The sequence below is a fragment of the Tachypleus tridentatus genome, chromosome 11, assembly GCF_004210375.1.
Source record: "Tachypleus tridentatus isolate NWPU-2018 chromosome 11, ASM421037v1, whole genome shotgun sequence".
In the NCBI taxonomy this organism is placed as follows: domain Eukaryota; kingdom Metazoa; phylum Arthropoda; class Merostomata; order Xiphosura; family Limulidae; genus Tachypleus; species Tachypleus tridentatus.
Window position 1 is genome coordinate 8,500,467 of NC_134835.1, and position 18,096 is coordinate 8,518,562.

Consider the following 18,096-nt stretch of genomic DNA (forward strand, 5'->3'; position numbering starts at 1 on the left):
AAATGAACCTGACCCCTCTGGGTATACACATATATGCCTGAACAACGGAAGAGAGATAATTTCTTTACTGGGACCAGACGTGACCTATTGGGTTTCCTGCTGAAATGCAGATTTGAGTCTAAGAAGAATGTAAGGAAGGTCAACCCAGCTTAGATATACTGAACGAAGGAAACATAAACAATATTTTAGGTTAAATGAAAGTTTGTGAAGGAATAGAGTGTAAGGTTGTACATGCAAACTGGTTTCCACTGGACACTAATGAAACTATGATTCACTATCCGCACTAGGATGGATTTGGACGTGACGTGCATTTTATCTTGTCATGTCCAAGATCGTACGTCTCTGGTTGTCATCAAAATTGGTTCTAACATTCTCAACAAAGACCAGCACTTATACTTTATCTTTCTAAGGGTTAGGCACTCCCTCCTACCCCATAGTGTGTCTTAACTCTAGAAGATTTATCCCAACTCTTTGTCCATCGGTTGGGGAGCGATAAGCCTACTGACTTACAACGTTAAAATTCGAAGGTTCGGTTCCTCACAGTGAACACAGCACAAAGTCATCCGATGAGACCAACAGTAAATTTACGGACTTGCAACACTAATATCCAGAGTTCGATTCTTCGCAGTGTACACAATGTATAGGCCACGTGGTTTTTGTGCTAAAACGAAAAATAAAAAAAATGAAAGTAGATCCGTAGTGGCTCAACGGCACAGCTGCAGAATAATAAAGCTAAAAATCAGACTTCAATACCTGCATTGGGCACAGCAGAAATAGCCCATTGTATAGCTTCGTGTTTGACTACAAATAAATAAACTAAACTATCTTAACAATTTGCTCATTGATAAACAAAACTGAAACCTGGCCTGAATGCATTTCGTTTTAAATCTAATGTTTTACTAAATGCTCAATTCTTATTGGGTATTTCTATGTTACAGTCGAAAACTGAAAAGTACGAAATGTTTGATGCAACGTTATTAAACTCGTAGACTTTGAGCAAAACAAGATCAAATATCGTGAAAGTTATCTGAAATTTGAGTAACTACATTTGGTCACATAAAGCCCTAAACACAAAGAGTTACTACATTTGGTCGCATAAAGCCCCAAACACAATGAGTAACTACATTTGGTCACATAAAGCCCTAAACACAAAGAGTAACTACATTTGGTCACATAAAGCCCCAAACACAAAGAGTAACTACATTTGGTCACATAAAGCCCTAAACACAAAGAGTAACTACATTTGGTCACATAAAGCCCTAAACACAAAGAGTAACTACATTTGGTCACATAAAGCCCTAAACACAAAGAGTAATCAAATTTGGTCACATAAAGCCCTAAACACAAAGAGTAACTAAATTTGGTCACATAAAGCCCTAAACACAAAGATAACTACATTTGGTCACATAAAGCCCTAAACACAAAGAGTAACTACATTTGGTCACATAAAGCCGTAAACACAAAGAGTAACTAAATTTGGTCACATGAAGCCCTAAACACAAAGAGTAACCAAATTTGGTCACATAAAGCCCTAAACACAAAGAGTAACTAAATTTGGTCACATAAAGCCCTAAACACAAAGAGTAACTACATTTGGTCACATAAAGCCCTAAACACAAAGAGTAACTACATTTGGTCACATAAAGCTCTAAACACAAAGAGTAACTAAATTTGGTCACATGAAGCCCTAAACACAAAGAGTAACTACATTTGGTCACATAAAGCCCTAAACACAAAGAGTTACTACATTTGGTCACATAAAGCCCTAAACACAAAGAGTAACTAAATTTGGTCACATAAAGCCCTAAACACAAAGAGTAACCAAATTTGGTCACATAAAGCCCTAAACACAAAGAGTAACCAAATTTGGTCACATAAAGCCCTAAACACAAAGAGTAACTAAATTTGGTCACATAAAGCCCTAAACACAAAGAGTAACTACATTTGGTCATATAAAGCCCTAAACACAAAGAGTAACTACATTTGGTCACATAAAGCCTTGAACACAAACGTTTTTCCAGACTGTACTACATTTGGTCACATAAAGCCCTGAACACAAACGTTTTTCCAAACTGTACTACATTTGGTCACATATAGCCCTGAACACAAACGTTTTTCCAGACTGTACTCAAACCAAGTGTGTAAGAATCGGTGTCATTCCGTGAAGTGCCACCCACAAGGCCCGGGACTATTCAGAACCGGAAGTGAGTGAATAGTGACGAACACTATTTATCAGAGAATGATGGACGTTTTCTTTTTCCGACAGGTTCCACACCTCAGGCGGATACGTTGACTTATTACAATTCTGGCGGGGCGTTACGACGCTTAAAACTTTCTTTTGTGTCGCGTTCGTCAAGTACCAGTAGACAGAGAAACCTTGTTTCAGTAGCTCGTGCATGTTACGGACGACGTGGCTGGAGAGACGACCGAGATATTCCTGTAATCAACAAGAAGGTTTCACAGAACTGGTTTTGTTTGCTAGCTGGTCGTAGGATCTGTTATACACCCTCCACGTGCAGACATTTGTCCACAACAAGGTATGACGTGTGGTAGACTATAACCCTTTGTTGCGATTATGTTTAAAACATTTATAAATTGTTCTATATTTTACTTAAAGAAAAACAAAACCCGAGACGAATGTTTTTCTTCCTTCCTGATCAAAGGTAACTGTAATTTCGAAGAACAATACTGAATAATCTAATTCGGTACTTTTGTTTCTGACAGTATTCTAATCATATGATTCAGTGTTGTGGTCATATAGTAGTTCACCATTCTTCGGTGTTGACACACGGATCCCGTGCTCAGAATCTTCAGAAAACCATGATTGATATCATGCCGAAACGCCGAAAATTCCTTCGCCTATGATCCCGGCGACTGATTTTTTTAAAAGCGCGAAGCGACATCTCTACTCACACACATTATATGCTGACTCAGCACTTTTTTTTTACTAGAGACGTGTGTGAACTTCTAAATCTTTCACAAACTTATTAATCAGTTACTGTATTATTCTGTAGGCCTTATGTTGACTCGTGATTCTTTTATAGTAATAAATATGTATTTTTAAAAACAGGTGTGAAAAGTGATTATAGACATAACGTATAACTTACAGCTTACATTCAAAACACAGTATTATCCTGCTGTGTTCATGTAAGTATGTAAATCACAGGAGTGCTTTGGTGTGTTCATGTAAGTATGTAAATCACAGAAGTGCTTGGTGTGTTCATGTGAGTATGCAAATCACAGTAGTGCTTGGTGTGTTCATGTAAGTAACTATGTAAATCACAGGAGTGCTTGATGTGTTAATTTAAGTAACTATGTAAATCACAGAAGTGCTTGGTGTGTTCATGTAAGTATGTAAATCACAGAAGTGCTTGGTGTGTTCATGTAAGTAACTATGTAAATCACAGAAGTGCTTGGCGTGTTCATGTAAGTGCGTAAATCACAGGAGTGCTTGGTGTGTTCATGTAAGTAACTATGTAAATCACAGGAGTGCTTGGTGTGTTCATGTAAGTATGTAAATCACAGGAGTGCTTGATGTGTTCATGTAAGTAACTATGTAAATCACAGGAGTGCTTGGTGTGTTCATGTGAGTAACTATGTAAATCACAGGAGTGCTTGGTGTGTTCATGTGAGTAACTATGTAAATCACAGGAGTGCTTGGTGTGTTCATGTAAGTAACTATGTAAATCACAGGAGTGCTTGGTGTGTTCATGTGAGTAAGTATGTAAATCACAGGAGTGCTTGGTGTGTTCATGTGAGTAACTATGTAAATCACAGGAGTGCTTGGTGTGTTCATGTGAGTAAGTATGTAAATCACAGAAGTACTTGGTGTGTTCATATAAGTATGTAAATCACAGGAGTGCTTGGTGTGTTCATGTGAGTAACTATGTAAATCACAGGAGTGCTTGGTGTGTTCATGTGAGTAAGTATGTAAATCACAGGAGTGCTTGGTGTGTTCATGTGAGTAAGTATGTAAATCACAGGAGTACTTGGTGTGTTCATGTAAGTATGCAAATCACAGGAGTGCTTGGTGTGTTCATGTGAGTAACTATGTAAATCACAGGAGTGCTGCTTGGTGTGTTCATGTGAGTAACTATGTAAATCACAGGAGTGCTTGGTGTGTTCATGTGAGTAACTATGTAAATCACAGGAGTGCTTGGTGTGTTCATGTGAGTAACTATGTAAATCACAGGAGTGCTTGGTGTGTTCATGTGAGTAACTATGTAAATCACAGGAGTGCTTGGTGTGTTCATGTGAGTAAGTATGTAAATCACAGGAGTGCTTGGTGTGTTCATGTGAGTAAGTATGTAAATCACAGGAGTACTTGGTGTGTTCATGTAAGTATGCAAATCACAGGAGTGCTTGGTGTGTTCATGTGAGTAACTATGTAAATCACAGGAGTGCTTGGTGTGTTCATGTGAGTAACTATGTAAATCACAGGAGTGCTTGGTGTGTTCATGTGAGTAACTATGTAAATCACAGGAGTGCTTGGTGTGTTCATGTGAGTAAGTATGTAAATCACAGGAGTGCTTGGTATGTTCATGTGAGTAAGTATGTAAATCACAGGAGTGCTTGGTGTGTTCATGTGAGTAAGTATGTAAATCACAGGAGTTCTTGGTGTGTTCATGTGAGTATGTAAATCACAGGAGTGCTTGGTGTGTTCATGTAAGTAAGTATTAAATCACAGGAGTGCTTGGTGTGTTCATGTAAGTAAGTATGTAAATATAATTTGAGTGTTTCGTGTTGTTCGACTTCTTGAATTATATAATTCCACGTCTACTGCTAGTCACATTTTAATTAAAATGCGATACTCTTCAGTTTAAAAACTGTTCTATTATGATTTTTGAGTTTCTTTATTAATTTAAGAATAAGTAGATACTTTTATTTAATGAGGTTTTTTCTGGTGTGCTTAAACAAGTTCATAAAGTGCTTATAATACACAATGCTGGTAACGAGTAGTGGAACCATGACAACAGAAATGTAAAAATTACACAGTTCCTATCTTCAGTAGATCTGTGATGAAGTAATCATTAGTATAGATAATAACAAAGTGTTAAGAACGTATAAAACATTCAGCTCGTGTACTTGTATTCATCTGTGGATCGTAACAGTGACAGTGAGTTGTCTTTAATGCTAAAATGCTGCTTATATGACGTAAGAATCTAAAGACAATCTTTGTTTGTTTCTCAAGGTAATGAACAGCAAATGATAGATAGAATGTAGAACATAGTTGGATATTATTTGGTGGAGTGTTTTTGTTGTTTTTTTACAACGAACTTTACATCTCGCGTTTCCTAGTGAAGAGGAAGGAAAGGAATTCTTTTTAAATTGTTCTGAAGGAAAGTTACTTCATTATGAGCAAATATTCAAGTGGACATCTCATTGTATTATAATTAACGTACAGTCAATTAAATCACACTTTTATATATAAACAGTTGTCCCACTCGAATGTGTCACATAACAGCTGTGGACAGAGCTTGTAGTCCACAAAAGTAACTTGTAGACAGTTAAGCTTATGCCATACGATCTGATTACCATCTTTTTACGATGTAGCTGAGCCAATCAAAGATAGAGGTGTTTTGGATATCTTCAATGTAACCATACAATCCAGAAGAACAACATAAGTGAACACTAGCTAAACGTAAGAAAGTTCTGTTTGTTGATTTTGTGTGAATGTGACTGATAGTGTTCATTGGTCTAAAATAAATAAATCTACTTTTTTATTGTCAGTTGTTTGATTAAAGTAGAAGGGTTGGTTTAGTTAAAAACAACACTGGTTATAGAAACTATTATCACTTCATGATTGAGCAAAACTATATTAATTGTTTTAATGACTTAAGATTTGATATAAAAATGTACGTGTCCGTTTGTTGTAATTGAGCTAATACGTTGTTAGATTTTATAGAAAGGTCAAATTCTTTACAGGAGGCGTCTGGGACTTGTTGGAGATAAATTTCAAAAATAAACAAACAGTTCACAGTCCACTTGTTTTAAGTAATATATGCTGAAACAAGTAAAACACACATTCAAATGTTTGTAACACTGTTGGATATCACAGTTATACGTATCCAGAGCTTTAAGTAATTGTCTTATTTTTGTCAAAGTCCGCAGAGCTGATTGAATTACTTTAAAACGTAACTGATAAGACAAATTATTCTTCTATTCTCTGTGATTACAATACAAGCTGTGATATTTTCACTTTAAAAACCGCCATTATACGCTCTCTGTGGCTAAACTCACAATCATTCAGTCTAGATCTACCTTTCGAACTAAATTTTCGATGCGTATTTTTACCTTGACAGAGGTCTAAAACATTGCACACGCCACGAGATATCATTAATGCAATAATACTAAATTAACAGAACAAGAAAAAGTAAAATGTTTTAGTAACAAGAGATCGTAACACAACAATCACCAATTCGTAAAATATTATCCATACGAACCTGTAATAAGCTATCGCTTCTAAAACTAAATGAGTTTTTTTTTGCTCTCTGTAAACTACCTATATTATAACACTCGTAGTAAACTAAAAGAGATATAAAACATCCCTTCACTTGCAACTATTTTTAAATTTACTTTTGTTTTGCTAACTTACTAAATATTTTTAACGGAGAATTTTCTCGTCTCATTCGCTCGCTCGTTACTTACACAATTTTGTACCATATTTGACAAAGTTAGACATACATGATTTGCAACGTCTTTGTATAGTGTGCAGTACTGTTATGTTCCTTTAACCTGTGTAGTACAGCCAATGATGGATGAAAACGTAAGAGACGACCTGAAACTTCTTATCATTCTTTAAACACCCCATGTTAATAACAGAAACACCCGCTACCAGCTTGTTATAAAATGCTTGACTAACAGACCAAAACGACTGACACATCACGGCTTATAAAAAGGAAAACTGATAAACTAATTATTGTCTGTTTACAAGTGTCCTTCACTCACACAGGAAATAAAATAAGAGTTATTGCAGTGAAAATATATATATGTAAAAACGTGAACATGACGATGACCGAAGAAGGTCGAAACGTTGTTCGCTCCTCTACGTAAAAAAATTTATCAACCCAAACGAGCCGTTTTTGCGTATATATTTTTCTCTACAAGTGGGTTTTCTTGTCATCACTGATTAAGTGTCATTGCATTAATCTATCGGTATTGTTTTAGTACAACTTGTACTTATAATGTATAAGGAGTGTGGTAAAGCATGTTATGTGTCATGTAAGGACATATTTTTCATGTTTTTTTCACTTGTTTTTAACTGTGTTCCACCATCTTGGTCACTCACACTTCTCTCTTTAAATTTGAAAAATGAACGATAATACATAATAGAAGAAGAGGTAAGCTTACACCTGAGCGCCTACTTTAGAACCGCCTCGTGACCCGAATAGAAAAAAATGTTCGCAAATTTATTCTTCACAAGAAATGTATTGAAACTACATTTTTAATGGCATTTCATCTGACGCTCTATATTTTATAATCACGTCCGAATGTTATATAAGTACTTTCAGCAGTTACAATGTAATAGTCAAGGTACATTGTACATAAATGTCGTGTTTTTATGTTCCATTTGTAAAGGCGTCGTTTAAGTTATGCTCTGGTTCTTGTATTTTAAGTTGTCGCTTTCTGCAACAACTGTGACACTGGTGAACCAACATGAATATATGTATATTTCTTAACTGTCACAATGAAAACAATTGTTGTAGTTGAGAAATTTTAAGGTATAGATATAGTTTTAGCCCCTTTGAATAAAATACATTGAGCATTATGATAATGACAAACTGAAATTAGTGAAACTTGTCAGGTCTATTTTAATGAATTTTAGTATTATAATATTGTCCTTTGATTCTTTTTATATGTTAGAGGGTTTTAAAACATGTACTACTAAATCAAATTATTAACAAGATTTTAATTACAGAGCTGTTACTCACTGTTCTTATTGTAAACTTAAAGAATCAGACGTGGCAAAGTCATTAGCGTGACAAGAGAATGAATCTGAGGGTTCACGATTTTCATTCTGTAGCTCTAGAAACGTGACGACACTGCACTTTGAAGTCTTGGGTGCGTTATAACAGTGACAGTTGAATCCCATTATTCCGTGAGACAAGTGTAGTCCAAGAGTTGATGTTGATTACCTTCCATATCCCTCTTGGGTGCGTTATAACAGTGACAGTGAAATCCCACTATTTTGTCACGTGAGTGTAGCCCAGGAGTTGATGTTGATTACCTACCTTCTTTCTATCCTACAAGTTACAAGTTAGCGACAGCTGTGAGTACGTAACCTATTGAATAGCTCTGTACGAAAACAGGAAGGCAAACAACCAGTAAGGGCCTTGCTCTTATGGAACATGCTTGTTCAGTCTAGCTCTGTACGAAAACAGGAAGGCAAACAACCAGTAAAGGGCCTTGCTCTTATGGAACATGCTTGTTCAGTCCAGATAAAAATACGTTTAAAAAATAATGCATCATATCTTGCCTAAAGAATGAGTTAAATTGGCTTAAAATCAAGAAACGTACAGTTACAGTAAATTAACAAGGTAAAATAGTACAATTATGGGATGCTGTTAAGTGTAATGCGATCATCAAATAGCAAGAGACATTTTTAAAGAATAAATACGTGAGGTTTATAAACACGAGAAATCATAAGGGTGATACTGAAGGTGACCAACTATAGAGTCGCTCAAGAAGTTTAAGACAAATATTACGTCACACTTGCCATATCCAGTGGCGATGAACGACGTGGAAGTTGGCTTCTTATTTACATAACGTCTTATTAACACAGCATCTTGTTCCCATCTGTTAGGACTTATCATTAAATCTTAAGAGGTAAGGATATTATGGGCCATTCATGTTCTGCCTATCCTTTCAAGGGCCATTCACTCAACAGAAATGAATACCATTTAGCCTAGCCCAAGGACGTTTTCATAGGTAAAATAATAGGGCAGAGATGACAGACATGTCAGCTTGTTTCTAAAAATTATACATATGTGTTTATGAAATTTAAAGGTGAAATTATTTTGGACCACTCCTTTCTCTTAATGTTCTTAAAAAAGGACACCTTCTCCACAAGAACAGTATCATTTACTTTGCCTAAAGTGATTTAATTGTGTAAAAACTGCACGTATGCCAACTTCTTTCTAAAACCTATATTTAGCGTGAAATTATTTTGGGCCACTTCTTTGTGTGTGCTTCAAGAGGACATCTTTTGAATGACAATTAGTACCATAAAAACTGACCTAATGTGGATATTTACAAGATATGCCCCAATTTTTACCCCTTTAATCATTACTGGGATTTAACCCTCTCATTACAGGTCTCTTCGAGATCAAAGGTCAAAGGGCATATCATCACATTATAGATCTACTGATTTTACTTTTGAGATGTTCAGGTTTCTCCACCATTTATGGGTAAAACATACAGAAGTTTCTAATTAAGAGTTATGTCCAAGTTGTAGGATAAACAAAATATAAAACAAACAATAGAGTTATGTCCATGTTGTAGGATAAACAAAAAATAAAGCAAACAATAGATGCAAAATTATTTGCGCAAATCGGCTTTTCTCTACGGAAGTCAAACAATTTTTCCCTCTGGTCATCATTGCAATTAAGGTCTTCTGTAAACCTGGGAAAGAAGGTCAGGTACAATTTGACCTCTTCCTTTTTTCTTCTAGATCCCCCGCAGGGACAGAGGTAAGTCGACGATTTGTTAGTTTGTTTTTGAATTTCGCGCAAAGCTACTCGAGGGCTATCTGCGCTAGCCGTCCCTAATTTAGCAATGTAAGACTAGAGGGAAGGCAGCTAGTCATCACCATCCACCGCCAACTCTTGAGCCACTCGTTTACGAACGAATAGTGGGATTGACCGTTACATTATAACGCCCCTACGACTGAAAGGGCGAGCATGTTTTGTGCGACGGGAATTCAAACCTGCGACCCTCAGATTACGAGCCGAACGCCTTAACCCGCCTTGCCATGCCGGGCCAAGTCGACGAACTAACAACGCCAAAATCAGGAGCTCAATTTCCCTCAGTGGACACAGCAAATACCCTGTCTCTAGTTCTTATAGAACTGAGGAAGGGGGTCAGGTTCGTTCGGCCTTTCCTTCCCTCCAGCACATGTCTAATGATTTCTGTATGACATTAATTTAATTGCTTCAAGGGGTTCAGAGTACAGCTTGTCCACACACACTCACTCTGGCTCCTTTTGAGACTATGCTCAGATAAGTAGCTTTGACGACGTTAATACTTTGATTCAATTCAATCATTTACCATTTCAGTGTTGTCACAAATCTAAAACGAACGATAAATTATGGCAGTCTAGCCTTAGCTGACCTTAATTTATTTTTATTCCTTATATATATGTTAACTTGGAAGAGATACTTAGTGTTATATTTATCATGTATAAGATAACAATGAATTTCTCATAGTCGTTTTTGGGACAATTTTTAGACGAAATAATTTAGCGAGCTATGTAGGAATTTATTGGGTTACGTTTCTATTTTCACGTAATTGAAATGTTGATCTTGGTACTTCGTATGTAAGTAAAGAGTTCTCTACTGTTTGTAATTTAATTTTTTAAGTTGTTTAATTTTTAATCTATGCAGATGGTGAGTACTAGTTAAGCGGACATGTATATGTTTTATGATTATGTTATCGGCTGTTGCTCCCTGTTTTAACCTTTAGATTCCTGGTATAGTTCGTGCGTTGCTAAACTTTGGTTTTCATGCACTTTAAATGAATAATTCACGATAATTTAAAATAATAAATTAGTCCTATACATTTTGATGATGTCGTAACCTGTAGAAGTGCCATATTTATGTAGAGTTCTGGCGGGTCGTTTTGCTAGTTTTGTAGAAACTACTTATTGATTCTTAGAGACATTTATTTTAATACGATACTTTTGGGGCAGTTTTCAACTTTTCTATTTAATTGAGGTTGGAAAATTGTCGCTCCTATTTATCGTGCAACATTGTCTGACGAATATCCGTGATTTGAATCTTTTAGAGAGATATTGTTGACGTATATAATGAATGGAATAAGGCTAACCCCTATTTCCTGAGGGACACCTGCCTCACAAACAAATTACTCCCAGAAGTCTAGTGGCCTCTACTGCGACTTGAAATGAGTGCTAACCTTCCACCCACAATCCCTCGGTAGACTCAGCAGATAGTCCAATATGGGTTTTGCCATAAGAAAACACACACACACACATACACCCTTCCACCCCACACGCCATCTGTTTGAAGTTTTGCTGCGGGGACTATTACATACGTTTACCACCCGTATTTCTTGTACGTTTGTTGATATTGTAGTTCGGAAAATATGTTTTTACTACATGCAAGTAATGAACTAGTGTAGTGAATGTTTTCTGTGAAAAGTGACAATTTTACTTTCTGGCAGTAAGTGACTTGTTCTCAAACTTATAATATCAACTATTTAGCTATGAATACGTCAGATCGGATATAACATTATGGATAAAAAGGTCCATGTCGATTGTTCCATTCTCCAGACCAAACTAAAATTATTTTAAAAAGATCAAAGCCAGTTCACATATCCAACAAACTCTCTTTCAAACCCAAATTTACCACCTTTACTACAACCAACACAACTCATGACACAGACCAACCAACCTATTATGATAAACGAAATTTTGTATATTTGTGTTCCCTAGTTCTATAATTCTCGCTGCTAAGTATCGTTGATTTAACAATATTAATTCCTTTTACAATCTTAACCACTTAATTCGGATCCAATCTAACTCTTCTTTTGTCAAAAGTAAAGAATTTTGGGTTCTTAATATCGGCTCATATGGCAAACCCTTTTTCCCAGGTACCATTTTAGTAACCCTCCTCTGAACTCTATCCAACAATTCAGTGTTATGCCTTCAGTAAGAAGTCCGAGACTGAACACAATACTCTATGTGTAGCATAACCAGTGATCTATACAATAAAATTATAACCTCTTTAGACTTGTATTCAATATTTCTGTAGATACAACCTAAAATACTGTTTGTCCTACCACTAGCAACGTCACTCTACTTGGATGTCTTGAGAGACTGATCAATTATTATAACAAGATCCTTTTCTTTTAGGAGACCCTTAAAATTATTCAGTTTATACTTATAATTTAAATTATGAAACCCACATGAAATATCGTGCATTTATTATAATTAAAACCCATCTACCAGTTATTTGCTCAACTCACTAAATGATGTAAATCCTTTTGTAAAGCATCAACTCCCTCTCACAGTCAGAAACACCCAGGAATTTGATGTATTCACTAAACTTGAGAATCTTATGGACCATTCCTCCATCTACGTCATTAATATAAATCAGGAACAGTGTTGGTCCAAAGATTGAGCCCTTTCACTGTTACACTGAAAAAAACTGTGATAATTCATTCATTAAGAAATTACTTTTTATGAAACTAATCTACAAACAGAACACAAATTGATGCTTTTCATCAAAATATATCCAAGTTAGACCGGAGAGGCTATCGCAGAGAAAGTACAATGTGAGATGGAACAGCATCTTTGCTTCATACATATAAATTTTCTGTTAGAAAATGGCTTTATCAAATATGGCGTGAAGATCGTCGAAAATTACGTTTCAAGAACCATAGATTATATCCATGGACATCCATCTATGGACATGGTGTTAAGTGTTGATAATATAGATAATGCCCATGAACACCAATTCGTGGACATAGTGTTAAGTGTTGATAGTATGGATTATAGCTACGGACATCCATCTATGGATATGTTGTTAAGTGTTGATAGCGTGGATTACATCCATGGAATCCATCTATGAACATAGCGTTAAGAGTTGATAGCACAGATTACAGCCATGGACGTGCATCTATGGACGGAGCGCTGAGTGTGACAGACCAAGAAACCTTGAGAATCTTCAGGAAGATTAAAACTTCACTATCTATTCAGATAGAGTAGAAACCCGGATGAACCATAATGTAGCTAATTTAAAAACTTGTTACACCCGGTTTGTGTTGGATACAAAACATTATGGACGTCAAAATAATTTCTGCATGATTTTGTTCTCTCTGTAAGAAAAACAAAGAAAACAGGCAAAAAGTGAGAAAATATATCTTCGACTCTTGTAAAAGTCACTCCAAGAATATAAGAAGTGATGACCCCGCACACTCTCAGAAATGTGATGATTAAATCGGTGCTTGGGATCAATACCAGTGTCTACAGAAAGTCCTGGGGAATATTTTACTGTGAACCAATTCCATGATGATACAATGGCAAGAATGTTGAACGACACAAATGTTAGGCTTTCAGAGAGCTGTCCGTCACAATCCAGTGTCACATTGAAATGTTAGGCTTTCAGAGAGCTGTCCATCACAATCCAGTGTCACATTGAAATGTTAGGCTTTCGGAGAGCTGTCCATCACAATTCAGTGTCACATTAAAATGTTAGGCTTTCAGAGAGCTGTCCATCACAATTCAGTGTCACATTGAAATGTTAGGCTTTCAGAGAGCTGTCCATCACAATTCAGTGTCACATTGAAATTTTAGGCTTTCGGAGAGCTGTCCATCACAATCCAGTGTCACATTGTCAATGGAGAAACGGAGCGAACTATACCCTGACAGAAAGGAAGGCTACTCCGTACTGAAGAAAACATGGGCTGACACAAAAATGTGTCAGTAAATTAACCAAGTAAATAAATTTTACACTTCCAATGCAGTAGAATCAAGACCAGTCGTTCAAGAATAAACATATATGTTTGTGACGTGCGATAGGCCAATGCAAGTTTGAAGGGGGCATAATTTGTAATCTTTCAATAACAAATAAGACAAAAGTGTTAGCAATAAATGATTGTACTGATGGATCTGGATGGATCAATCAACCATAAAACCTTGCAAGTGTTCTGAAGGCACACGAGATAGCAGAAGAGGAAAAAACTGAAAAATCAGCCTGATGCAGTGAAACCCATGTCCCTTTACACAACGCAGTTAACCATTAAAAATATAGAATGGATTGTAATATAAACATTGTCAAGTCAATTGGAATAATTCAGAAAATTTCAAATGAAAGAGACTTCGAAAACAGATATAGATGATAATGAATATATGGATGCTAGACAGTGCAGAAACACCAACATGAAAAGGAACTGAACTCCATATCAACAAAACATGTTTATATACAAAGCATTTATCTATTGATGTTCAGATGTTCTTGGATGCTCAACTATATATATAATGAAAGACCTTCAGCTTCCCAAAAACTGTTACCTTTGCCTGGATACAACTAGATCTGTCGTTTCCAAGCCTAAGGACCATAAGAAAACATTCTTTACTATGTGCTGTGCATTCCAATATAGACCACAAAGATGAAGAAGGTTCCTGTAGCTGTCATCAGACCACGCACCCATTCATCCAGCATTGGTTAACTTTTGTACCTCGTAAACAACCAGAAGTTTATGGTTGAATGTGAATAAAAAAGTGTTGTGACAATGCAAGGCTCTACTTATGTATCCAATAGTTCTGAAAAACCTCTTCAAAGACATGATAAAGAGCTTTATTCGTGAAAACATTTTGAGCAATTTTCCAGCCTTTTATAAAAGAATAAAACGCCCCAATAATCTTTAGAATGAAAGGTGTGTATTATAGTTTTGAATCAAACTTAATTTTTAAATGTTTAGTTGTAAAACTAAAACAAATGATGTATTCTTTGTAAGTCTGGTGAGCTATTGTATCAATACAAACATGAAATGATGGAAAATATACAGGAGAAAGAGATAAAAAATAATTTAACCTCTTAAATTTCACGATAAATATGTTGATTTTAGAAAGAAGTCGGTATATAGGCTATCTCTGTCCTTTGCCTGTGAAAGCCATGTTGAGCCAGGCTAAGCGGTATTGTTATTTGTACATAGGAAACGCCCCTTAAATGCTCAGAGAGTGGTGGCCCATGATAATTTAACGCTTAAAATTTCACAGTAAATAATAAACATACTGGGATATGTGCCATCGTTTTCCCTTGGTCACCTATAATAGGGCCCCGCATGGCCAGGTGGGTTAAGGCGTTCGACTCGTAATCTGAGGGTCGTGGGTCTGAAACCCCGTCGCACAAACATGCTCTCCATTTCAGCCGTGGGGGCGTTATAATGTAACGGTCAATCCCACTATTCATTGGTAAAAGAGTAGCCCAATAGTTGGCGGTGGGTGGTGATGACTAGTTGCCCTCCCTCTAGTTTTACACTACTAAATTATGGATGGCTAGCGCAGATAGCCCTGGCGTAGCTTTCAAGCGAAATTTAAAATACAAAAACAAAGACACGTTGGTATAAGTTGAATCACGAACAACGATTTCTGTAATATTGATTCAATCGTATTTTATACTCAGATATTGGTGAATGCATGCTATTTAGACAGATACAAAAACTACTCGTGCGGATTACGCGTGCAAGCAGGTGTTCGGCGCGTGCTTAGGTTTATCTTGACTTTTGCTTTAAACACACGTTCCAGTGAGTCAGTTTCTTGAGGCCACCTATATCTTTATAAAGAGAAAGAGAAAACAGTTTATAGGGGTCGCATGGAATCGAGGCAGGTGTTGTTTGCTGTGAGGGCTACAAACAGCTGCCTTTTCTTTCTTTTCTTTTTTTTTTTTTTTTCTTGCACAACGAAGCGAAGCTTTGCCGGACTTCACGTCAGACGTACAGAAATCAGTAAAGAAGACGAGCGCTTTCTGTGGCTTCTCTCTTTCCAAGTAGGTTCTACAGGACGGTAATGTTGAATGACGTGTTTCTAGGTTGAGCTTACACTGAAAAAAGAATTCTTAATGAAATAACGTGCTTACATCAACTTTGGAATTTCCGCTTACAATGTTGGTATTAATGGCGTTAAATACACTAAAACGTAAAAACTCGCTTAAAAATACCTTAGCAGGAAAACAAGTGTTACAGAAATGTAATATACATCATATATTTATATATTAAACTATTTGTTCTATTTAGCCATACTGTACTTTTTTTTTATTCTATGTTTAAGCATTGTCCAAATATTTTTGTCTTATTGGTTTATAATTTTTGTGTATGTTTGAAGATGCTTAGTTCGACAAAACTCTAACATTTAGGGATGATATACTTATTTCTGTTTGTGTTTTTCACTACGAATGTTGTTGAATGCGTTTGGCGGAAGTAATGGTGATAAAGAAAACAATAAACTATTAAAATCATCTATGTATGTTGGGGGTCAAGTTAAAATTATATCAATATTTATCGTCATACATTCATTGTTATCCATGCAGGTCTGACAGTTTATAATGTATCCTTCCGCGCTAATACCAGAGTCCCCAGCCTGTCCTTGCCATGGTATTTCCGTACTAACTGTTATTCCACTCACCGATTCTCGGTGTAACAAATTCAACGAATCTTGGACTGATGGGAGGAGTAACATCCGGTTGTCAATGGAAACATCTCCTATGGTTACCAAGGGAACGAGCGAGCCGCCTCTTCCAAGAGGTAATTATTAATTAAAGTGACTTCATTTACAAATGTTAAACAGACTATTTGACAGGAAGATGGAGAAAATAAAATGTTTGAAACCGCATGTTAAAAAACGATGGGTTTATTTTTGTTAGAACAATTTATTCTCATTTGTTTTCGTATGGCGACAGAACCTTTAACTAGACTGCGATGCTTATCTTAAGGACATTTGTGTTTAATTATGAAAGCAATATTTTAAAATTGTCTTCCTTTTTCTATTCCAGTGATTAGAAAAAATATTATGAAGGAGTGAAAACACTGTAACGTTAAAACCTTAAGAATTTTTATTGTGTTTCGTCAAAGATAAATAGTAGTAAATAATAAATTATTTCGCACTCTCTCGTCTTAGCCAGTCAATAGTTTCCAAGGTAACATTTTGTTTTGTGTATAGGTGGTATTCCTAAAATTATTTGCTATATCTTGTTTGTTTAATTCTTTGTAGATCCGCGGCTGTGGACACGCGACCACGTGGCCTCATGGTTAAAGCATATGGCATCGTGTCATCGTTTGCCTTCAGTAAAATTAGAACGTTTCCTTATGAATGGCAAAGCCTTATGTTTGATGAACATGGAAATGTTTGTTCAGCGTGTTCCGCTTGGTGGTAAACTTTTATACAAGGATTTTCAGCTGAGGCTGACAAGCGCACTCTATCGTTGAGAAACACCTGCGAGAAATATCAATATAGATAACACACTAACTTTGGAAAAACTAGTCAAATTATATCGACAGAACTAGCTCGTATATCCCCACAATACTATGTAAGAATAATTGTTTTTATTTATTTCTTTTAAAGTACCACTGGCATTTGTAAAATTATATTTGGTTTTATATTATCGATGTCTTTGGCAAGTTCAAACACAAAATAATGGATATTTTGTTGTTTTCGTGTGACACAAAAGTCGGAAATTTTTTCTTTATGGATTCTCTTGTGTCACTTTGGTGATTTCTGAAGAGACTGACCGACCCAAGAAAACTTACGGAAGACTGGCTTATTATAATGTTGTGTATAACGTCTTTGTTCATTTTTATTGTTTATTATCTTCGTACATTCGTGAATAAAAAAATTGTTTTTCTCAAAAAGTAAAAAGTTTTAGTTCTTTTGTAGTTCCATTGCGATTATAATGGTACCTCTGATAGATTGGGCTAAATATGCCAAAATATCTGATCATTTGTACTTAAAGGTTTTTTCAAATTTCTAACAAGACTTCGTAATTTAATTTAGTAAGATCAAAGATGTGAGAAACTTCTTACAGTATTAAATATTTATGTTTTTGTTATTGTACTGCACAAATGGCTAGACATATAATATTATTACGATACTTTTATGGGTGAAAGAAGACAATATTATTTATTTGTATGATCGAAATATTCAATTAGTAATTTAATGGTGACCAAAGCACTATTTTCACTGGTAAAAGTGTTTGTGAAGAGTCGTTATACGGATAAGTTGAAACCGAATCCTTACATTAGTCACAATATTAATAAAAATCTACAATTGGCTTCAACTGGACGATATATAATACAACACCAGTTCTCCATACACTGATATGTGGCTTCACATATTTTCATATTACTACAACACAGCTGAGTGCT

The 18,096-nt window shown here is 35.8% G+C and overlaps 1 protein-coding gene across 6 annotated transcripts; it reads left to right on the forward strand.

Moving 5' to 3' along the window:
* Positions 1-2,298: 2,298 nt before the first annotated feature.
* LOC143231657 (transcription factor ETV6-like) lies at positions 2,299-17,572 on the forward strand. 6 transcript variants are annotated; one of them, XM_076466222.1, is made up of 4 exons: positions 2,299-2,537; positions 5,554-5,641; positions 16,266-16,479; positions 16,946-17,572. In XM_076466222.1, exons 3-4 carry the CDS (start codon positions 16,281-16,283, stop codon positions 17,158-17,160), a joined length of 414 nt encoding a protein of 137 aa, XP_076322337.1. In that variant the 5' UTR covers positions 2,299-2,537; positions 5,554-5,641; positions 16,266-16,280; the 3' UTR covers positions 17,161-17,572. The 6 variants fall into 6 exon arrangements, with proteins under 6 accessions (XP_076322337.1, XP_076322334.1, XP_076322338.1 ...); XM_076466219.1 differs by lacking the exon at positions 5,554-5,641 and having other exon boundaries at positions 2,301-2,537; XM_076466223.1 differs by lacking the exons at positions 2,299-2,537; positions 5,554-5,641 and adding an exon at positions 15,402-15,742.
* The last annotated feature ends 524 nt before the right edge of the window (positions 17,573-18,096 follow it).

Coding starts and splice junctions, on each gene's coding strand:
- LOC143231657 (XM_076466222.1), top strand. CDS start 16,281: ATGTATCCTTCCGCGCTAATACCAGAGTCCCCAGCCTGTCCTTGCCAT. Junction 16,480..16,945: donor CGAGCCGCCTCTTCCAAGAG/GTAATTATTAAT, acceptor AATTCTTTGTAG/ATCCGCGGCTGTGGACACGC.